The sequence below is a fragment of the Ceratotherium simum genome, chromosome 26, assembly GCF_057802395.1.
Source record: "Ceratotherium simum simum isolate JZ-2026a chromosome 26, ASM5780239v1, whole genome shotgun sequence".
Taxonomy (NCBI): Eukaryota; Metazoa; Chordata; class Mammalia; order Perissodactyla; family Rhinocerotidae; genus Ceratotherium; species Ceratotherium simum.
The window spans coordinates 39,923,043-39,947,332 of NC_141925.1; the positions used below are offsets into that span (position 1 = coordinate 39,923,043).

At 45.7% G+C, this 24,290-nt stretch overlaps 1 protein-coding gene across 1 annotated transcript; it reads left to right on the top strand.

The window, feature by feature from the left end:
• Nucleotides 1-565: 565 nt before the first annotated feature.
• Nucleotides 566-7,074, top strand: AZGP1 (alpha-2-glycoprotein 1, zinc-binding). The gene is made up of 4 exons (XM_014797110.2): nucleotides 566-819; nucleotides 2,696-2,956; nucleotides 4,962-5,237; nucleotides 5,815-7,074. Exons 1-4 carry the CDS (start codon nucleotides 753-755, stop codon nucleotides 6,138-6,140), a joined length of 930 nt encoding a protein of 309 aa, XP_014652596.1. The 5' UTR covers nucleotides 566-752; the 3' UTR covers nucleotides 6,141-7,074.
• The last annotated feature ends 17,216 nt before the right edge of the window (nucleotides 7,075-24,290 follow it).

Consider the following 24,290-nt stretch of genomic DNA (forward strand, 5'->3'; position numbering starts at 1 on the left):
TGTTGTCCGCTGTGCCTGCCTCTTTGCTTCGCTGGCACGTGACCCTGTGTCCAGGGCAGCAGCACCTGCTTGACTGAAAGCCGTGCACGCCTGTTCCATTGCAAGAGAGGCTGCCAAAAGGGGAACCTGGCTGTTTCTGCTTCCGTGATGGCAAGGCCTTGATTCCCCAAGCATAGGAAGAGAGGGAGGCAGACGTGAGCATGTCCTCCAGGCAGAACTCTGGTGGGGTGGGGTGTAGGAGAGTGAGGGTCACACCCTAGGTGGGGTCTACCCAGGCCCAGGCCTTGGACATGCTGAGAGCTCTTCCAGAGGGGAGGGGTGAAGCCTGGTCTGACAACACTCAAGTCCACCTACTGACCCCAGGGTGGGGATGTCACAATACACTGGAAAGGTGACACACATCCCAGGCATCTGCCACTTACCACACACACCCCAGCCCACTGGCATTCTTTCACCTGGGGAATACACAGAGTCCCAGTCCCTGGATCAGCTGTCTCAGCTCTCAATTTGGAGAGCATCCATAGACTCACTGAGCACAGCCTCTGCCCAGCCTGGCTGGTGCATCCTTTTCTCTCACTGTCAGGGGAGGAGCCCATCTTGGCATTCTCATTGGTTTGTGGATTCACCTCCCTTGGGCTGGGCTCAAAGTTCAGCCATTCCCATAACTACACCTGGCTTGCTCTCCGAGCAGTTTGCTCCGACCTCCAGGCCCAGGGAAGCCCAGAACCTTCCAGTCAGGCACTACAAGCACAATGGTGCCTGTCCTGCTGTTCCTGCTGCTCCTTCTGGGTCCTGCTGTCCCCCGGGAGACCCACACCGGTGAGTGGAGAAGCCAGGAGTGGCTATGGAGAAGAATGGAGGGGAGGTAATGAACGGGATAGGTGGGCTGGGAGAATGGCCCCGGATCCAGCTGGGATTCCCACGTGTACTGTGGGAGTGGGTATCCAAGGCTGTCAGCTAACTCAGCTCACACCCTTCTAGAATCATTCAGGGAGCCTCTGGACTCATGCTAAATAAGACCTTAAAGAATCAGAATCTAAAACTCTTAGTTTACAGATGAACAAAACTCAGACCCAGAGAGAAGTGATCTGCTCAGGGTCATGCAGCCAGGACAGAGCAGGAGCCACACAGGTAGAATCTCTGGTTCCTCCCCTCCTTCCAATGGCTGGATGTACCTGTCTGACTCCCAGGGAAAGAGGGAGCAACCCCAAGGGGCAGATGAGAAGGCAGGTTAACTAGAGGGAAAGTTCTAGAAGGAAACCCGTTCCCTCACCCCACAGTCAGACACTACTGCAGTGGGCCTGGAAGGCAAGTGACTGGGAAAGGAGCCAGCTGGAGCTTGGGAAGAACCAGAGTCGGTTCTAGGACAGGGAAATGAGGCTGTTTGTTGGCATACAAAATTTTGAGATGAAGAAATGTAGGCCAACTGTGCCAGTTTAAAATACATTACATCTACAAACTGTCAGATTATGTGTTTTATGTTAGTTTTACAACAATTAATCACATGTAGAATGTTATCACCTCCTACAGCAAAATTTGTTTTAGTTGAGGTTCTTCAGAGAAACAGAACTAATAAGATGTATATACAGAGAAAAAGAGAGATTTATTTTAAGGAATTGGCCCACACAATTGTGGGGGCTGGCAAGTCCCAAATCTGTAGGCCAGAAGGCTGGAGACCCAGAGAAGAGCTGATGTTGCAGTCTTGAGTCTGAAGGCAGTCTGGAGGCAGAATTCCTTCTCTGGGGGACATCAGTCTTTTCTCTTGTGGCCTTCAACTGACTGGATGAGACCCACCCACATTATGGAGGGTAATCTGCTTTACTTGAATTCTACTGAGTTAAATGTTAATCACACTTAGAAACTAATTAGCAAGAATAATTTCAGTACTTGAACTAGGAATCTGCCATATGACCTCTAACATTATTAACAACCAGGTAAGTTATATCATGAATTAATTATGGAAATGTCCCCCTCTCTCAGTCCCTGCCTCCTACCAAAATGCAAGGTACAGCCCTGGGAATTCTGAGATACATCCTGGTCTTACCCTGTGCTGATCCATTCTAGGTCATTTCCTGAGTCTTCTAGTAAATTCTCCTTTCTGCACTTTCTAACTATATATATTTCTCAGGTTCGGCTAGGCTATGCTCCAGTAATAAAGTTTTTAGTGGCTTAACCCAACAAATGTTTACTTCTTGCTCATGTAAAATTGACTACAGATCAGGAAACTTTCCTTTCCTCCATGGGGTGACTCAGGGATCCAGGCTGTTTGCATCTTGAGATTCTTCTGTTTCATCCTGTGGCCTCCACACTCATCACCTAAAGGGAAGAGAGACAGATGGGGCAAATTAGCTCACAGGGCCTCAGACCAGAAGAAAGACATCACTTCCCTTTTGACAGAATTCAGTCACATGGTCCCAACATACCTACAAAGAGGCTGAAAAATACTATTTTTTTATGTGCCAAGAAGAGGAAACAACGTAGTGAAGACACAGACGGGTCTCTGAAATATCATCCCCAGAAAAGAAGTAGAGCCCTTTCACTCGAGTGAGACTCCAGTGGTGTGAGGCTGACATCAGGGTGGAGAGAGCTGGGGAGGAAGAGGCCCAATAACCAGGTCTCCCCTCCTGGTCCTCTGCTGTCCCACATTGGGACTCCCCTTCGTGCACCCCACACCTCAAAGTCTTCTCTTTTGCAGGGCCTTACTCTCTGAGCTTCCTCTACACGGGTCTGTCCAGGCCCAGTGAGGGCTTCCACAGCTTCCAGGCCATTGCCTACCTCAATGACCAGCCCTTCTTCCGCTATGATAGTGAGGGCAGGAAGGCTGAGCCCCTGGGCCCGTGGAGCCACGTGGAAGGAATGGAGGACTGGGAGAAGGAGAGTGAACTTCAGAAGGCCAGGGAGGACATCTTCATGGTGACCCTGAAAGACATCATGGACTATTACAAGGACAGAGAAGGTTAGTGAACTACAGACCGCTGGGGTGGAGGGTCTTAGCTCAAAAGGCAGCCCCACAATTGTGAGTGGAAAGGGGTCAGCAGGATAGAAATAATCCCCATCCCAAAGGAGGAACGGGAAGCACAAGCAGAAACACACAGACATTTCTGCCTTCCCCCCATCCCACAACACATCTGCTTTCCTCCTCCCCATCACGTCCCCCACCCTCACTCCCAGGCCTCAACTCCAACAGGAGGTGATGGCAAAGTCAGCTCTTACCCAGGCACATCCGACGTCTCAGCTCCACACCCCCACCTGTCTGAGGCTCACCGCATTTTAGAAGGTGTCAGACTCACCCCTGCCCAGGGATGTTGGGTGGAGGGTGAGCCAGCCTTGGGGTCAGTCTGACCTGGGTTTATGCAGTGGCCCTGCCAGTCACTAGCTGTTTCACAGTGAACGTGTTTCTTAGTTATCTGGTCTGAATCTGCAAAAACTGGAGCATTGAGACCTGCCTTCAAGACATTTCATAAAACTTGTTCATGAAAATTCCATGAAGGCTAGAACATAGTCTGTCTTAATCTCCCCTGTAGCCCCATCACCTAGGACAGCCAATAATACTCGCTCACATGAAATTTGCTGATTGGTTGAGAGGAAGTACCTAGCACAAACCAGGGCCCATACAGAGAGCTCAGTAAGGACTGAATTCAGGACCACGGACGGTTAGAGTTACATGGAATCCTAAAGACCCTCTGTCCATCAGGAGCAAACTCGAGAGGGGTCACCTGGACTATGGTTTGAGGAGTCGGTCAGAGTAGAGCACAGAGACTAGTTCTCGTGTCTCCCAGCCCAGCACTCTTTCTCCTGAATGCAACTGCCCGCCTTCTAGGGTGGGTGTCGAAAGATGGGTTTCTGAGTACAAAAATGCCCAAGAAGCTACATGGAATCGGAAAGTTTCCAAAAGGAGGCAAGAGTTATGCAGAACTCTGAAGGATGTGGAATGAGAAGCCCTGGTGAGGAAAATGCCCTGGTCTGTGTGTCAGAAATAGCAGAGCCGGCTGCCGGGAAGGACACTGGGAGACATTGTGATTGGCTGGAATAGAAATGTTGAAGAGAGTAATTAAAAGTAAAGAGGATAAAGAGACGAACACAGGGTATTAGAAAATAATAATAGCTCACATTTATTGAGCAATTACTATGTGCTGGGAACATGTATTAATACGGGCAGTGCTCACTATAACCCTCTAAAATAGTACTATTGCCAGTGCCATATCAGAGATGAGAAAATTGAAGCACAGAGAGGTTAGTGGCTCAAGTTCATGCAATAAGCAGAGGTGGGGAGAGACCCGGGATTTGAGTCAGACAGCTTGAGATCAGAGCCTGTGCCAATAGCAATAGTCAGTATCCAGTGAACACCTACTTTTATAATCAAAATGGAGACATCATGTTCCCCTTCCCTAAGGTGGCCAATTTCCAAGAGCTGTTGCTAATAGGGAAAAGAGGCAGGGCTTTAGAGATTTGTGTTGAAGATATCAAACACCAGAAAAGAGGGAACAAGTGCTCAAGTTATGTTTGCTCAAGTGATAACATCACCTCCACTTACAAGTGAGAACAAAGGAGAGATTTTGTAATCTGTATAAAACTATAAATAATTTCTATTGAACTTGGAAACGCACTTCAGTGTGGTTGTGTGAGGTTCCTAAGGAGTTGCAACATGTTCAGACAAAGCTCATTACATGAGATGGTGCAGAGGGGCTGGCAAGTCTGTCCATAGTCTGTAGCTCTCTGAAATTCCCTGGCTGGAAGGAATGTATCTCATCTCAGACTAGCCTAAAATACCAAACCAAACCAAATTTCCCTCTCTCTGTCTGCTGTATGTCTGGCAGTAACCCATTTGCCAAGATAAATGGATGGGATGCTTAGATTTCCACAACCTTTCTTCCTATTGGGTTGCACACTGTGTAGGAGTAAGAGTTACCGAGATCGGGTTGATGCCAGGCTGACTGGCTGCCGGGGGGCTGGGGGTGCAGGCTCTCACACCTTGCAGGGGCTGTTTGGTTGTGAGCTCCGGAATAACAAAAGCAGCGGAGCCTTCTGGAGGTACGCCTATGATGGACAGGACTTCATCAAGTTCCACAAAGAAATCCCAGCCTGGGTCCCCCTGGACCCGGCAGCTCAGAACACCAAGCAGAAGTGGGAGGCAGAAGAAGTCTATGTGCAGCGGGCCAAGGCCTACCTGGAAGAGGAGTGCCCAGGGATGCTGCAGAGGTACCTGCCATACAGCAGGAGCCACCTGGACCGACAAGGTACCCACTGCTTCCTGGGTCCTGCTCCCCCGCACTGAGCTGGGAGCTCAGGGGAACATCTCAGGCAAATCCCACGGTGGTTTCTCTCTAGGTTGATGCCTCCTGGCTTGGCTGTGGAGAGGAGGCAGGTGTGTGAAATGTCTGTCCTGGAAGGATGAAAATGAGCAAGTGTGACAGGACTGATTGTCACAAGCTGAGACTTTGGTTTGAGAAGTAATGAGAAAGAGGGTCTTGTGGGACAGAGCAGGGAAGGGTCTGATGGACAGAGCGGCAGCAGAACTAAGGGGCGGGGCTGAGATTTGGGGTGGAGGGAGCCACAAAGCCCACTAAAGGTTTGGGAAAAAATTAAAAATTATATGTGGGCTTTCACAATTTCTCGCCATCAGAAGTCGATACTCGGTGGAGGGGCAGGGGCAAAAAAGCAGCCACAGGCATTCCATGCTCCAACAGGGAAGGCTCAGGGCAAGGATATTTGCAAGTTTCCCTGGAGAGGCAGACTGACACCCGGGGTGGGGGAGACATGGGCAGGGAGACCTCTACTTCAGGCCCTCAATATCCACGCTCTACCCCCCCACAGATCCTCCCTCTGTGTCAGTCACCAGCCACGTAGCCCCAGGAAAAAACTGGACGCTCAAGTGCCTGGCCTATGACTTCTACCCACGAGGAATTGGCCTGCGCTGGACCCGGGCTGGCGATGCGCGGGAGACTGAGTCAGGGGGAGACGTTCTTCCCAGTGGAATCGGCACTTACCAGACGTGGGTGGTGGTGGGAGTCCCCCCTCAGGACAAAGGCCCCTACTCCTGCCACGTGGAGCACAGCAGCCTGGCCCAGCCCCTCACCATGCTGTGGGGCAAGAGGCAGGAAGCGAAGGCCGAAGGTGACTTGGGGACGCGACCCCAGTAGTCACCCTTTCTGCGGGACACAAGAGACTAAACTCTAGAAATCACTGTCAGCGTCATCAGCGCGGCCCAGGGAACAGTGCCAGGGGGCAGGCAGTGGATCCGGAGATGGAAGACTTGAATGCCAAACTGCCTAGCAAAACCCCATTATCTAACCTGTAAAATCAAATCAACAATAATCACTGCTTAGCACACAGTAGAGAAAGGTATTTTTAAACTGTGACATGCTGTAGAAATGTGAGTAGATTTTATCATTCGTCCTGTCCCCCTAAGTATTTGATTCATCTGAAATTCTTGGTATCCACTTGAAGCAATGTTTACTGAGCATCTTGGCCCGGAACATCCACCATCACGTGGCAGGGGCCACCTGGGCCATTGGGCGTTGCTCAGGAGTCTGCTGCTGATGTCCCCTCTGGTTGTGAGGTTGTAGCCTCTTTAACACAAACCCAAGCCTCTTCTGTACCTTGGTTTCCCCAACACTCCCTCGCTCCCTGTGGGACATTGCCCTCCACTCCAGCTACTCCACCCTTCCCACACCATCTGGCCTTGGGACCACGCACCCGCTCATTTGAGAGGCTTCATCTCACCAGGACACACACCCAGGGAAGCAGGAACCTGATGTCCTTGGACTCTCTCCAATTTCATTTGAGTGTGTTTTTTTAACTGAGATTTAAACCCCAAAGACAGAGCAGAACTCTCACACCTGACCTTTTCATTAAGCTCTCCTGCCTGCGACTGTTTTTTCCTTCCTGCAAGACAAGACCTTCCTTCAAGGACATCCGTCCTCAGCCTCCCACTCCGGATTACTCCGGAGTCAAGCGTCCAAGCTGAGCTCCTTAAGGAAATCATTCCCAGCCTTCAGAATTCTGAGCCGACTCTTATCTTTCTTGATAGCGTGAATTTGAAGGCTATACTTTTTTTTATTATTATTAATTTGATCCAACTTGAAAATCAAAGCTGAGAGCTTCTTTAGTCTATGTGAAATCCACATTCCTCTCCACAGGGGCAAAAAAAAAAAAACAACGCTGTCTAAACAGTAAAAGGGCTGCAGGGAAGAAAATCCAAATAGTCAAGAAAATCCAAGTAGTCAAGAAAATCCAATAGTCAATGTGGCCATTGATATTTCAAAATACTATGACACTTTGAACAAGTTAGAAAAAGCACATGACAGGAGAAAAATTTCAGATCATTGAGGAAACTCAAAGTCCACATAAACAGGCCAGGGCTAAGGCAACCTGGAATGTGAGATCCCACCCGCCTGTGATAGGAGAGGTGGGGCAGGGGTGGAGAAGGGGAGGAAACCCCAGAAGACCCAGTCCTGGCCAGGTGTGGGAGAGGAGGAGAGGGGCACAGAGCCACTCAGATCCCAGAGAAACTTCACAGAGGGATCCAGATTCCAGAGCAAATGTGAAGGCCTAAGACAGCTTGCCAAGAAGAGGTAAGAGGATGGTTCCTGACCACTTGGGTGTGAGACAGCTGAGAGGGAAGGGCCACAAGGGCCTCAGGTGACCTGGGGTGGGGCCAGGCCATGGGCATCGACTGGTCACACCAGGGAGGATAGGGGGTCCAGAGAACCAAATGTGGGTCCTTCCACGGTCACCTCCTGCCCACCCAGCAGAGACCACCAACAGATTCTCCTGCAGGCAGGACCAACTTCAAGTGCACATTGAGGATGCCCCATCCCAGGAGGGCCTCGTCTCTGCAAATTACATCCTTCTTAACAATTCCTTAGTCCCTTAGTACTACCTTGTCTCTCTGGAGGATTCCTCTGGGAATGGTTCACCAGCTAGACTGGAGGGATGGGGTGCTCTGAATTAGGCAGGAGACACCAACTGGATATAGAACTTAAACACATTCGCTGTTAAGCTCCTCTTCAATTTGGCCGAATGCTGCTGTTTCCACCTTGTTTCTGCTAGAACTTGCTGTGCCAGCCAAACAGACATTATTATTCGTCAGACATATTTAGTGTTTTCTCTCTATTTCCTTTGCTCATTTACTGGTGAACTCATTCAAGAGTTATATATTGAGTATCTATTTTCTGCTTGCTACTCTACTAAGCACTGGAGACCCGGCAGAACAAGGTAGGTACAGCCCCTTCCTGCATGGAGTTTACCCCAAATCTGCTTATTGAAACAAGACCCACTGTCAAGGTCCAGTCCAAATCTTAGTTCCTCCCATGACCACTACCGTGATCACCAACTCCAGCATATCCTCTTTCCATGCTGAGATTTCTTTCAGATAGAAATGTCAGGGAAGAGTTCAAGAAAGACATTTGAGTGAAGCCAATATCCCCACTATCTAAGGATGTCACAAGCAATCCCAGACCACCCCATCGCCTCTTCTCTTTTTTGTTCCTTCCCAAGTGAAAAGAAAGGGAAAGAAAAGTGAAGAAATCAAAGATGGGACTATCTGGAGGAAGAGCACTTGGAGCAGAGGGCACAGCAAACGCCAGGTCCCCGGGGCAGGAACAATCTTGGAGTTTGAAAGACAGAATAAAGACGAGTGGGGCTGGAGCATCATGAACATGAGCAGAGTCATAAGAGAAGACATTGAAAAGGCAGGCAGAAGCCACATCATGTAGGGTTTTGTGGGCCTTGGGAAGGAGTTTCTATTGCAAATGGCAACTCCTGGTGGGTTTTAACCAAGATGGTGACATGATTTGATTTAGGTTTTTAAAACATCCCTTCGGCTGCTGTGTGAAGAACTGACAACAGTGACACAAGAGTGGAAACAGGGAAACCAGATACGAGTCTCAGTGAAGGGCTTGGACCAGTGCGGTAGCAGTGGAGAGGGTGGTAAGCAGCCAGATTTAGGATATGTTCTGGAGATCAAGCCTATGGGACCTGCTGTGAGTCCGATGAGCACTGAGTTTGCCGATGGGTTGGGTCTGAGCTGTGGGGGAAAGAGACTCAAGTCTGATTCCCAAGTTTCTGATCTGAGTCACTTCTTGAAGCACTGTCCTCCACAGGCTGTCACATCACACACAGGCCTCCTGCCTCAGCCTCGTTGGATGGCTCTTGCTCTTCCCGACCCCAACTGTTGGAGCGCCTCAGAGCTCAATCCTGGACTGTGGCAGAGACGATGCTTTGTGCCCACCAAACCAGTTCATTGTACTCCCAGACACACAGGATGGCCGCATTCCTGAGGCCCCTGGCATCTAGGTGGAGCCCACGTCTCAGTCCATCCAATGGACTGTAGGTAGAGGTGATATATGCCACTTCCAGGCCTGGCCTCTAAAACCCCAAAACTCTTTCATACTCTCACTCTTCCTCTTCCCTCATCTCCTGTAAATGACCATTAGGGCCTAAAAAGTGGCAGAACCCTGACTAACTGTGTGGGGTGGAGTCCCTCCCCTTCATGTCGCCAACACTCACTCAACTGTGAAGCAAGTGAGAAACACACCTTCATTTGATTAAGCCTTTGAGAAGTGGAGGATTTTTTGTAACTCAGTTTGCCTTTCCTGACTAATGCGTGGATGCTTCTCTATTTTCTGTGTCCACCCTCTCCTAGGATTTTCACTCCGTTCCCATGGAATTAAAAACCATCAATCTGCTGAAAGCTCCCAAATTTGTATCTTCCACCCACACTTCTCTTCTAAGCCAGATATCTAGAAGTTCTCCTCACCTCTCCTTTTTCCTACCCACCAATCCCAATCCATCACCAAGTCCTGTGGGTCCTACTTCCATAATACATCCCAGTCCTCCACTGACCTCCCCACCATCCAGTTCTCGGGGACTCGAAGTCCATGTGGCTGCAGAGAGACTGGGACGTTCTGAACCTTGATCTTGTTAAAAGAAAAAGCAGCTCCCTGCTTCCCACCTGAGCAGGCGTTTTCAGGGTGACCCACCGGGAACAGTATTTTCCGGGCTCCCAGTCACGCCTCGGGTTCCCACAGTATCTCCTCCCAGAATCAGCCTCCAATCCAATCCGTGCTCTTCCTTTCTGCACTCTTCCTCGCTCTTCCAGCTCAGACCTCCATCTTCTCCCCCTCTAGCCCAAGCTGCAAGCTAAGTTCCCAATTACGTCCCACCTTTAGCATCGTCTCCTTACCTGGCCTGACCCTGCCTGAAAACCCTCTGACAAAATCATCCTCAACAGCCCCGCCTCCCAAGCCCTTCAGACGCAGCTTCAGCATAGCCCACGGCGCCCCCTCATGGTCGGAAAGCAAAGGTGCGGGCTGGCTGCGCTCACCTGGGAGGGATCTCCTCCCGCTTGAGTGTCAGGAAATCCATTGTCTCCCCTGGAATCCGGTGAAGCCAGGGTGGCTGGATTAATATCCCCGAGAGCAGGAGAGCTCCAGGAAGTAGAAATGCTTTCTACCTGGGAGGCTAATAACTGCTATAGATCATTCTCAAAATAAGAGCTGGCAGACAGAGGAAGGAACCCAGCGTGGCCCAAACTGAAGAGACCCAAGTGAACTTTTCCCTGAAGCCCAGTTGGCTGACGCTCCTCCTGCCCCCGCGGCCAAAGAAGGCAGAAGGGGGAAGACCCCCCACAGCCTCACCAGATGCCTCCTCCCCCAGACAGGCTGCCCCTTTCTTTCATCATTTTGCTTTACTATGTTCTATTTCATTTTATTTTCCTCTCCCCAGGTATGGAGATCAAGTTCATCATCACTCTGCAGTACACAGCACATGGTCAGCCTCAAATGACTCATGGCCCCTCTGGTTTTCCTTTATGAATTTATTTTCCCAATTTGTTCATATCCTTACATTGCAGCCCCTTGGTTGTTCATGGGAGATCAGCCTCCGCCCCACACACCACCTTCTAGTAGGTTCTCTTCCTGCTGGGCAGGTGAGTCAGAGTGAGCAGCCTCAGAAGCTGTGGGGATGGACACTTACTACCTTTCTCTCTCTATCTCCACCATGAGTTATGAAACCCCTGTGCTGTGACTCTTGACTTTGGGAGGTCATCACCCCTTGAGATCTGGTAAAACGAACGGGCCCTCTGTAGCAGATGCCGCTGGTAGCTGGCCCACAGCCTCCCAGCATCTATTGTTCTTGTACGTACCTGTATTAGTTTCCTGGCTGCCCTAACAGAACGAACTGGGGGCTTACACAACAGAAGTTTGTTTCTCATGGTTCTGGAGGCTGGAGTCCAAGGTCAAGGTGCCAGCAGGTCTGGTGTCTCCTGAGGCCTCTCTCCTTGGCTTGCTGATGGGTGCCTCTTGCTGCCTCTTCACATGGTCGTCCCTCTGTGTGCACATACCTGGTGTCTCTTTGTGTGTCCAGATTTCCTCTTCTTATCAGGACACAGGTCATGTCGGATCAGGGCCCCTCCTAACGGCCTCATTTTAACTTAAATACCTCTTTAAAGGCCCTATCTCTATATAGTCACATTCTGAGGGCTTAGGGCTGGGAGTTAGGGCTTCAACATATGAATTTGGGGGTGGGGCAGACACACCATTGCCCTTGGATTACGAGCTCCTGCTACTCTGCCTACAGCTTCTCTGCTCTGGGCTGATGCTTATTTTATACATTGCAAAACTGTAAAGGCTTTTAGGGGTAAGAATGTGCCTTCTTAATGATCCAGGGGAATGGAGAATTAAGTCCTGAGCATCCGTATTTTACTATTGGAATTAACCTATCTAAATACATTGCAATTACTGACACCATTGAATTGATTGCTCTCACTCGTCTTCTGTTTCCTATTTACCAGGCTTTCTTGTTGCTGCAGACTTACCACGTGTGAGGCACGAGGCTTAGAACACAGCAGTGAGTGGGACGGGCAGAGCCCCTGACTTTGCGGGGCCTGCAGTCACGGTGTTGTGACCAGGAACACTCTTGGACGACGAGCAACAGGTATTAGCTGGCCAGTGTAAGCCCAGCCCACCCCCAAAAAAGGACTTCATTGGTAAAATTTTGGGTAATTCAAAGTCCTGAGAAGTAATCTTCTAGAGTAAACACTGAAAGGGAAAGTAGGAGGCGAAGGCCAAATTGCTCTAGATTAAACTTTTTTTTTTTTTTTAGTGAAGAAAATTAGCCCTGAGCTAACATCTGTTGCCAATCCTCCTCTTTTTGCTGAGGAAGACTGGCCCTGAGCTAACATCCATGCCCATCTTCCTCCACTTTATGTGGGATGCCTGCCACAGCATGGCTTGATAAGTGGTGTGTAGGTCTGCCCCCGGGATCCGAACCTGCGAACCTGTAAACCCCAGGCCACCAAAGCAGAGCGCGCGAACTTAACAACTACGCCACCAGGCTGGCCCCTGGACTAAACATTTTAATGTGAAAAGCAAACTCTTAAATATATTACTGGAAAATATTTTTATAACCTTGGGGACAAGAAGGATTTCCTAAAGAAGACTCAAAAAGCATAAACAAAAAAAGAGAAAGATTGATTAAAATCTACCGCATTAAAAGTTAAAACGTGTGTATAACAAAAGACATACACAAAGGGAAAAGCAAACCCACATGCTGAGAAGATATATTTTTGCAGTGCATAAAATCAGCAAAAAATGTAATATCCAAATGGATTTTAAAACTCCTACAAATCAATGAGAAAAGGCTAGTGGGGAATGGGCAAATGTTATGACCGGGAAATTCACAGGAAAGGACATAGGTATGGACAAGAAATATTCAGCTTCAGTAGTAAATAAAAAATGCAAATTAAAACAATGAGGTATATCAAAACTACAATGAGATGTCACTTCACACCCATGAGGATGGTTAGAGTCAAAAAGACAGACAACCAGTGTTGGTGAGGATGTGGAGAAATTAGAACTCTCAGACATTGCTGGTGGGAATGTAAAATGGTGCAGCCACTCTGGAAAACAGTTTATCAATTCCTCAGAAGGTTAGACAGAGTTACTATGTGACCCAGCAATTCTACTCCCAGTTACATACCCAAAAGAAATAGAAATATATGTTCACATAAAAACTTGAACAGGAATGTACAGCATTATTCATAATAGCTAAATGGTGGGGGAAAAACACCTGTCCATCATTAGATAAATAAAATGTGGCATATCCATACAATAGAATATTATTCATCAATAAAAGGGAATGAAGTACATGCCAGAACATGGATGGACCTTGAAAACATTATGGTAAGTGAAAAAATTCAATCACAAAGAATCACGTATTATATGATTCCATTTATAGGAAATGTCCAGAATAGGCAAATTTACACAGGCAGTAAATTAGTGGTTGACTAGAGCTGGAGAGAGGGGGATTGGGTTATGTATATAATGATGGTTAACTTTTGTGTGGGGTTTCTTTTGGGGTAATAAAAATGTTCTGAAGTTGATTGTGGTGATGGGTGCACAACTCTGCAAATGCACTAAAATCCATTGAAGTGTATATACACTTTAAATGGGTGGATTGTATGGTATGGTATGGTATACATCCCAATAAAGCTGTTTTTTTTAATAAAATACATTTTACGTGCCTCCCCTCCACCCACCCAAGGATGATGAGCAAGGGGAACAGTCATACACTGCTGGTGGAAAAGGAGTTGGGGCAACCACTCTGGAGAATATCCAATCAAGCCAAAGAGTCACAGTTCCTAAGCCTCACGACTCTACTCTTGGGTGTATACTCTATGGAAATCCATGCAGATGTGCAGAAAGGGACAAGTACAATACTATTCATTGCAACATGGTTTAAAATAGTAAAAATTTGTAAAAGAAAAAAAGTTGAAGTGTTCAATAGACTAACGGGTATATAAATTGTGGCATATTCATACAATGGAATGGTATACTGAATTTCTAGTTAAGGAACTAGAACCATATGGATTAATATGAATGAATCTCAAAAACATACAATTGTATAAAAAGGTAAGCTTCAAAATAACATATATAGTATGATATCTACTTTATAATGTTAAATACATGTAACCCAGTATTATTTATGGATATATCAAATGCAGTAAACTAACAACGTGCAGAGGAAGGAGAACCACCATATTAAAAAGTGGTTACCTCTGGCAGGGAGGGTGAAGACTGGGCTCAACAAAGACTATGCAGGAAGTATCATCTGCTTCCCTAGCGTTTTGGATCTTTTTTTTAAAAAAATTATATATGTGGGGGACCGGCACCATGGCCTAGTGGTTAAGTTCGGTGCGCTCTGCTTCGGCAGCCCAGATTTAGTTCCCAGGCACAGACCATTTGTCAGTGGCCATGCTGTGGCAATGACTCATATACAAAATAGAGGATGGTTGGCAACAGATGTTAGCTCAGGGTAAATCTTCCTCAGAACAAAAAAAAAAAAAAAAAAAGATTTGAGATCTGAAAAAGATGTATTGGCTTTAAACTGTAAAAACTTCTTCAAAATTAATCAAATGCTGACAAAATATAATAATATATCAACTAACCAATGAAAACCCAACTCACATAAAACGAACAAAAAAAATTATATATGTGAAACATAAATGGCCATATGTTAAGATTTAACAAAACTGGGTTGTGGTTATACATATGGTTATTATAATATGCTCTGAATTTACTGAATGATTGAAATATTTCATAATAAAATGAAAATGCTAAATGGCTTTTAAAATGGGACTTAATTAACATGTATCCTTTTATTTAATTTTTTTAATTTTAAATACTTACTGATTGTACTAACCAATGAAGTCATCTTGGTGAACAATTTAATGCCTTTAGAACTCCAAGAAGCCCGTGAATCTGTGGACAGAGGCATGAAGGGGCAGGGAAAGGAGGTTCATAGCAGAATTAATATTAGTTTTAAAGGTAATAAATGGACATTCGAAAAGGAAATGACTTGGCCAAGTTCATGTGGTTTATGAATGACAGAGCCAGAACTTGATCCCTAAATGGGATCAAGAAGAAATTCCTGATCACAAGGTCAGTGCTATATTTACTGACCTCGTTGCCCCTACAAGTTCAAAGTCATACACTCCTCAGGTAGGAATTTAGAGGCATTTGAAAAACACTTCTTCAGGCCTTAGAAGTATTAGGTTATTCGCCAAGACAAACAGCACCACTAAACACACTGTTAGTGTTAAATTAAAACGTGTTACACAATATTGCACATAAGGAAAATTTGTATATTTAAGGAAAATATAAAGAAGAAAAACTCAACGACATCCCATCACTTAAATGTAATCTTTCTCCACATTTTTGTTTTTAATATACATTGACTTTTTAAAAATATATAAATTTGCAAATATAATTTACATCCTAAGTATTTCCCCATGTTCTGGAATAGCCTGTGAAAGCATTCACTGTCCAATAATAATATTCCATTGAATTGATATTCTTGTCTTAACTAAAACATTTCCCCGTGTGTAAGGTTTTTGTTGTTTCCTGTTCTGATAGCATAAATACTGCTGTGACCTCTTCATGCCTGCCTTTTTCTAAGCTTCTTGATACATATTACTAAGTTGCCTTCTGAAATAGTTATTCCATCCTTCTTGAGGACAATTTGTCTTTAGATACGGGAATAAGTTCTTAATATAATACTAAGCCCCTCTCTCCCCCACAAAAATATACCAAACAGTGTTATACGTGAGTTAGTATGGATTACAGGTGAAGCAAGTGGACTCGGGAATAAGATTTAATGGCTTTGACTGGAAGCTCTGCCATTTATAACCGTGATCTCTCCACCTCATTTTTCTTGTCTGTGAAATAGAAATAATGGAGTGCTTACCCCGGAGTGTGATGAGGATTAAGTGAGGTAACACAGGTAACACTCTTCAGTGGCAGGTGCACAGTACTATTCAAAATGCTACCTGTATTAATTAATTGACTCCTCAAGACAACAGAAGTATTGGGTGCAACTCCCAGGTCGGGCCCTTACAGGGAAGGGGTAAGCCCTCCTTCTCCCTTGGGTCTTCCCCACCCTACTCCTTGGAAGTGGATATGGTTCCTGGGGCTCCATCTGGGACGGTGACAATGAGAACCACACTCTGGGGATAGTGGAACAGAAAGCTGGAAGCAACCTGGGTCCCAGGTGACAGTGGAGCCACCAATCAGCCTTGAGCTGCCTCAATCCAGACTGTTTTAATGTGAGAGAAAGGAACCTGTGTCTTACTTAAGCCACTCTTATATGGAGCCTCATTCACAACAGTCAAACCTGTATCCTGACTAATAGAGCCTGCCACCAGGCACATTCTGCCATTTTAGTCATTCCTGGGTTTGTATCTAAATAAATGCTCAGATTTCTAAAATGGCCTTTCCTTAAACTGAGACAGGGCCAATTAAAAGGAGATAAGCCCAAAACAAAATGTTTTCCACTTGGTAATGTTGCTTAGGGACCACTCATGCAGACCATTTCTTTCAGCTAGAGCTGCCCGGCTGCAGAAGCCTGGTTGTACATTAATAGTTGAATGGAAACATGGAAGCATGAAGGTGACCCCCAAATATTGTCAATATACACACTGTTCTCACTCCGCTATGCCCAATTAACCTTGCCTTTCCCACCCATCCGTCCAGGAGCTATTTCTACTGTGCTGTCCCACAGGTGCCTCCTAGGCTCACGGCACCTGCTGAGGGAGTAGTCAGCTTCTCTGGACGCTTGAGTATCCAATCCTTATGTGCAGGCTCTTAAAACACAGTGTGCGAGTCAGTATCAGATTTCCCTCTTAGGCTAAAGGGGCAGAACTGCGGCTTTCAGGATTCAGGAAAGACTTTTCCGCCCTAGGTTGTAGGCGCAGTTGCAGTTGCATCTTACTGCCACGAGAGGGCACTATGGCTCCTGCTAACAGACCAGAAGAGGTTCTCCCAGAAGCTGTAAGAAGCTGCAGGGTCGGCAGGGAGCCCCAGGTGAGGAGGGGAGAAGAGGACTTTTCCCTTCAACCATATTTGTGGGGCTGTTTTGTAATTATGGGGTCATCTTACTCTGTTTTCACACCTGTCCCCCGGCATTTCCTCCTGGGTGTCCTGAAGACACCGCAGAATCACAAGTCCAAATTCCAGCATGATCTTCCCCATTCCACCCCACCCCAAAGAGAACAAAAGCAACTCTTCCTCCTCCTCCATCCCCTCCCCCTCCTCTGCCCTTCTCCTTCCCCTCCGTCCTTCTCCTCCACCTCCCCCTCCTCCTCTCTCCCCTCCACCTCTGAGTTTCTCTCTCAGTTAAGAGCACCTTTATCCTCCCAACAACTCAAACGAAGACCATTCTGTCCCATACCTTTCATCACATACAGCCTAGATGTCACCAAAGCCAATCATGCTCTTGGTCCCTTTTCTCCGCCCAGACTGCTCCTGTCTCACCAGGCCTCAGTCAGGTGTTTTGCAGTCCTCCCAGAGCTCCTTCTCTCCCATCATCCTAAATACTCTGACAACACAGGTAAGATCGTGTCATTTCCCTCTTCAAAGATCAAGATAAGGAGAAAACACCCCAAGTGTCCATCAGTGGATGAATGGATAAACAAAATGTGGTGAATCCATACAGTGGAATATTATTCAGCCTTAAAAGGGAAGGACGTTCTGAACAGGCTCCATCGTGAATGAACCTGGGCGACATTGTGTTGAGAGGCAGCAGAGCTTGGCTAATCCAGAACTGGCTGTTGGACTCAGATACTTTTATCAATAGACTTGGCTTTTGAGACAAACATCCCAACACACGGCGAATGGTGGGACAGAGAGATCACTTCTAACATACACTGATTTCAAGTAAACCTTTAGGGCCGGCCCGGCGGTGCAGCAGTTAAGCGCGCACACTCCGCTGCGGCGGCCCGGGGTTCACCGATTCGGATCCCAGGCGCGCACCGACGCACCACTTGGCAAGCCAAGCTGTGGTGGCGTCCCATATAAAGTGGAGGAAGATGGGCATGGATATTAGTCCAGGGCCAATCTTCTTCAGCAAAACAGAGGAGGATTGGCAGATGTTAGCTCAGGGCGGATCTTCCTCACAAAAAAAATAAATAAAATAAAGTAAACTTTCAAATCAGCTATTTCCTCAGTCTCTAATTTCTATTTTTAACGAAGCAAAATTTCTGGGTTCAACTTACTTTTCCAAGTAGACTTTCCTACTGAAGAAAGGGAAGTTCTCAGTCTCCATTCTCTTCCTGGGAATAGCTTCACCTAAAAAGTAAGAAAGCTGGCATTCTAATTTCCAAACCAGGCTTTGTGGCTTTGATTACTGAAAAGCTGTCTGAGCTAATGTAGTGGCTAAGAGGACCCAGTGCTCTAGAATCAGGAAGCCCCAGGGCCACTCCTGGCTCTTCCGGTCCCTAGTGACTACTCTGGGCAAGTCATTTATGGTCCGGTGCCTCAGCCTGCTCATCTATAAAATGAGTTGGTAATATTGCTACTTCTTTCCTAAGGTCGATGTACAAGTTGAAAAAGATAAGTTTTCTAGCAGCCACATTTTAAGAAGTAGAAAGGTGGAATTAACTTTAATAATACAGTTTATTTAACCTGATATATCCAAAGTATTATCATGTCAACATATAATCAATGTTTTTAAATTATTAATGATATATTTTATGTTCTTTTTTAAAATACAAATTCTTCAAAATCCAGTGTGTATTTTACATCAAAGCATATCTCTAGCTCAAAAATGTATCCGCACCCCCAGGTTCATGGCAGCGTTATTTACAACAGCCAAAATGTGGAAGCAGCCTAAGCGTCCGTCAATGGATGAATGGATAAAGAAAATATGGTGCAATGGAATATTACTCGACCATAAAAAAGAAGGAAACCTTGCCATTTGCAACGACATGGATGGACCTTGAGGGCATCATGCTAAGCAAAATAAGCCAGACAGAGGAAGACAAATACCATATGATCTCACTTATATGTGGAATCTAAAAAAAACACCGAACTCGTAGATACAGAGAACAGATTGGCGGTTGCCAGAGGCAGAGGCAGAGGGGTGGGCAAAATGGGTGAAGGGACTCAAAAGGTACAAACTTCCCGTTATAAAATAAATAAGTCCTGGGGATGTAATGTACAGCCTGGTGACTATAGTTAATAACACTTTATTGTATATTTAAAAGTTGGTAAGAGAGTAGATCTTATAAGTTCTCATCACAAGAAAAAAAAATTTGTAACTATGTATGGTGATGGATGTTAACTAGACTTATCGTGGTGATCATTTTGCAATATATACAAATATGGAATCATTCTGTTGTACACTTGAAACTAATATAATGTTATATGTCAATTATATCTCAATAAAAAATGTTAAGCATATATCAATTTGGATTAGACACATGTCAAGGGCTCAATAGCCACGTGTACCTAATGGCTCCCCTACTGGAGAGAGCAGGACTAGAATTTAAACCAAAAGAGATACTGAAGTCATAATGTTGCCAAATCCAAACTCCTACTGATGAGACAGAATGCAGTAATATTTCACAAAGCTGTGTTTCTAGCAAAAACGTTCTGCTGTGGCAAGAGCTATGAAGGAAGGCTTTTTCTCATATTTGGGTGCCAGTTTTCCTCTGGTGTGAATTGTTTAAATTCAGATGAAGACTTGAGCATTCTTTATATTCAAGGTACTTCTCTCCAGAGCAGCTTTTCTAATGTTTCTTTAGGCTTAAGTTACGACTGGAAGCATCCCCACATTTGCCACCATTATAGGATTCTGACCCACATAAATTCTCAGATGTGGAAGAAGCCTGATCAGTGCCTTGGAGGTTGGCCACATTCATTACCTTCAGGAGGGTCCTGATTTGAGTGGATCTTATGATGCTGAATAAGGTTTGGGCATTGACTAAATTTTCCCTAATTAATTATTGTCTCAAGGTTTTCCTGAAGTGTGATTTCTTTTTTAGAGAACAGATTTTTTCCCAGCTTTATTGAGATATAATTAACATGTAACACTGTGTGAGTTTAAGATGTACAACGTGATGATTCGATACAATTATATATTGTGAAATGATCACCACAGTGGGATTAGTTAACACCTCCATCACCTCACATAATTGCCATTTCTTTTTTGTGGTGAGAACATTTAACATCTACTCTTTTATCAATTTTCAAGTATATAATTGAATTGCATTAAATTTATAGATGGTTTTGGGTAGTATGGACATGTAAACATTAATTCTTCTAATCCATGAACACAGGATGTCTTTCTATTTATTTGTGAATTCTTCAGTTTCTTTTATCAAAGCCTCATAGTTTCCATTGTGCAGATCTTTCACCTCCTTGGTTAAATTTATTCCCAAGTATTTTATTGTCTTTGATGCTATTGTGAATGTGATTGTTTTCTTTATTTCTTTTCAAATATTTCATTGTTAGTGTATAGAAACGCAACTGATTTTGGTATGTTGATTTTGTATCCTGCAACTTTACTGAATTTGTTCATTAGTTCTAACAGTTTTGGGGTGGAATCTTTAGGATTTTCTATATATAAGACCATATCATATGCAGAACAAGGACAATTTTACATCTTCCTTTCTGATTTGGATGCCTTTTATTGCCTTTTCTTGCCTGATTGCTCTGGCTAGGACTTCCAGTCCTATGTTGAATAGGAGTGGTGAGAGTGGGCACCTTGTCTTTTTCCTGATCTTACAGGAAAAGCTTTCAATCTTTCACCATTGAGTATGATATTAGCTGTGGGTTTGTCATATGTGGCCTTTATTATATTGAGGTACATTCCGTCTATACCAAATTCGTTGCGAGTTTTCATCATGAAAGGATGTTGAATTTTGTTAAATGCTTTCTCTGCATCTATTGAGGTGATCATATGATTTTTATCTTTCATTCTATTTTGTTAGGTATCACATTGATTGATTTGTGTTTGTCGAACCATCTTTGCATCACAGGGATAAATTCCAGCTGATCGTGCTGTGTGATCCTTTTAACGTGTATTTTTTTTTTTAAAGATTTTATTTATTTATTTTTCCCCCCAAAGCCCCAGTAGATAGTTGTGTGTCATAGCTGCACATCCTTCTAGTTGCTGTATGTGGGACGCGGCCTCAGCATGGCCGGAGAAGCAGCGCGTCGGTGCGAGCCCGGGATCCGAACCCGGGTCGCCAGCAGGGGAGCGCGCTCACTTAACCACCAAGCCACGGGGCCGGCCCTTAACGTGTATTTTAACTCAGTTTGCTAATATTTTGTTGGGAAGTTTTGTATCTATATTCATCAGGGATATTGGCCCTGTAGTTTTCTTTTCTTGTGTGTCCTTATCTGGCTTTGGTATCAGGGTAATGCTAGCCTTGTAAAATGAGTTTGAGAGTGTTCCCTCCTCTTCAATTTTTTGGAATAGTTTGAGAGGGATTGGCATTAATTCTTCTTTAAATGTTTTGTACTATTCACCGGGGAAACCATCTGGCCCTGGGCTTTTCCTTGTTGGGAGGCTTTTGATTATTCATTCCATCTCCTTCCTTGTTATAGATCTGTTTAGATCTTCTATTTCCTCATGATTCTGATAAACAAGTGAACAAGCAACAGGATATATTGGAGTATATGAGGAAGCCATTTGGTTTAAAACTAATTTGGCCTGATCTTGTTTTTCCAAAAGGGCTTGAGGTGGCCTCTTGAGCATGCATTGTACATGTGCTTTAAACATTTACTATGTCCCAAAGACAAGAATGATGCCCATAAAGATAGGGATGTAGCTTCCCTCCATATCAGCATTTCTTTAAGGATAAGCATCTCTTCCTGGAAACTAAGGATTATTCACTGATCTGCTGACCACCTACCTGCTGTGCCAGCTAAGCATCTCGTGACAGCAGTAAAAGAAACATTCCTATCATATGTGATGTATGCTCTTTGTTCCAAGATGGTATATAACCACTCTGTACACTCCACTTCTTTGGTGCCCTTCTTTCCTTGGGGAAGGAAGGCCCCAGGCTATAGTCCTCAAAGCTGGCTCATAATAAACTCACCTCAATTTTGAGTTATAGATAGATTATGGATTATTTGCATTGACATTTCAGACTTGGTAGGTTAGCTGTATATTTTGCTCTCGTGCTTTCCAACTATGGATAGTTTTACTGGGGAGAATGGAGGCAATTAATTTTGGAAAACAAAGCACTTTCCAGGACCTTCAAATATTCCTACCTTGTTCTCCAAAGCACAGAGCTTAGGGCATCTGAGGAAGCTGCTGCAGGAGGGGGCCAGTGAGCAGAAAGGGAGGTGTGAATGGGAAGGTCACCCTTGTTTTGCCTGGAGTCAGCCCTGCTCTGGGAAAGTGGTTTTGGAGCTTGCAAACCCATAGACCAGGCCCACTGTGAATATTCTCTAAAAGTGTTGCTGCCGCCTCCTCTCCACACTTCTTCTTGATAACTTATGTCTCTGATGTTGCCTTTTTCCAGTTCCCAAAGCTACGTGAAATGCAGGACATTGGGAATGATATGCAGGGTGAACAATATTTAATTATTCTTCTTCTGACAGTGGTAGGACTTTTCTAATGCTCTCCGTGGTACGAGATTTCCATACATACTATGTAATTTGCTCAAAGCTATGGTAATAAAGCTTTTTTTGAGAGGCTTTCAGAACCTTCCTGGTACCTGGCATAGAGTTTCAGGTGTTTTTATTCCAATCCCTTGAAAAACCTGAGATTGGGGTGGTATTGCCATATCTATCTGTGAAATATCAGTTAACATCATTATCTACGAATATTTATTTACATTCTGCTGCCAATCCTGTTTACTATTTCAGAAATCCCACCCTATTATTGTAGCACAGGTCCACATGGGCTTTTACATGGGATTGTGTCTTCTCTGAGCTCTTTTTTGCGTGTGTAGTAAAATACGCATAAAATTCACCATCTTAACCATTTTTAAATGTACAGTTTACGTGGCATTAAGTACGTTCACATTGTTGTGCAACTACCACCACCATCCATCTCCAGAACTCTTTTCATCTTGTGAAAGTAAAACTCTGCACCCATTAGACAATAACTCCCCATTTCCCTCTCTCCCAGCCCCTGGCAACCACCATGCTACTTTCTGTCTCTATCAACTTGACTACTCTATAGGCACCTCATACACGTGGAATTATACAGTGTTTGTCCTTTAGTGACTGGCTTATTTCACTCAGCGTAATGTCCTCCAAGTTTATCCATGTTGTGGCATATGTCAGAATTTCCTTGCTTTTTAAGGCTGAATAATATTCCATGGTCTGGGGGGGGGGTGTGCATATACCCATTCATTCATCGGTGGACACTTGGGTTTCTTCTACCTTTCAGCTGTTGTGAATAACACTGCTATGAACATGGCTGTACAAAATCTCTTCAGGTCCCTGCTTTCAATTCTTTGGGGTATATGCACCCAGTAGTGAAACTGCTGGATTGTATAGTAACTTTGTTTTATATTTTTTGAGGAGCCACCATATTCTTTTCCACAGAGGCTTCACGGTATTTACATCCCCACCAGGCATGCCCAAGGGTTCCAATTTCTCCACATCCTTGCCAACACTTATTTAGTTTTTTTGAAAGTAGCCATCGTAATGGGTATGAGATGGTCTTCTCTGACTCCATTTGGTCAGCTTTGAAACTGTTACGTTTCCTGCCATTTTGAAAGCATACGCTTTAATTTTAATAGTGTTCATTTCTGATGAGAGGCAGCCCCCAGCAGTGGAAAGTGGGCAGACCGTCGTGGCACAAGTCCTGGGTTCTGACCCAGCTGTGTCGCTGGGAGACCATGAGCAGGCGAGAACCTTCCCCAGGCCTCAGTTTCTTCGACCTCTGGGGGCAGCCAGCATGATAATCCACCAGGCTCCAACCCCTTAGCTGAAACAGCCTGGATGCCTTTTAAATGGAGTTTCTCTTCCACGCGTGAGTTGCGGGACTTGATGTCTAATTTTTGTCTTTTGCTTCAGTTTGCTACCCCTGGCGTGGGGTACCGCCCTGGGAGTCGCGGTCTTGCGCGATGTAGTCCCCCAGACCCTGGAGTCTGGGGAACCACCGAGACGTGGGGCCTCCGGCGTTCTAGAGACGGCGCGGCGCCGGGCGCACGCGGGCGCACTTCCGGCCTTTGTGTGGCGGCCGGCGGCGGGGGCCCGGGCGGTGGGGGGGTCGGTGCTCCGCGAGGCGCGCTGGGGCGTGGCTCGGGGCGCCGAGGTCGGGGGCGGGGGTCTCCTCGTGCCGCGGCGCCAGTGTCTGTCTGTGCAGCCCCGAGAAGGCCCGGGGACGCGCTGCGGGCGCCGCGTCTCTTCTGCCCTCGCGTCTTTGCTCTCGCCCTCCCTTTGTGCCCCCAGCCCCCGAGGACCTTAGGAAGACTCGGGGGGCGGGGAGGGGGAGGGGGGTCCACGTTTGACCCCTCGTTCAGGCCTCCTTGGAGCCAGCCTGGC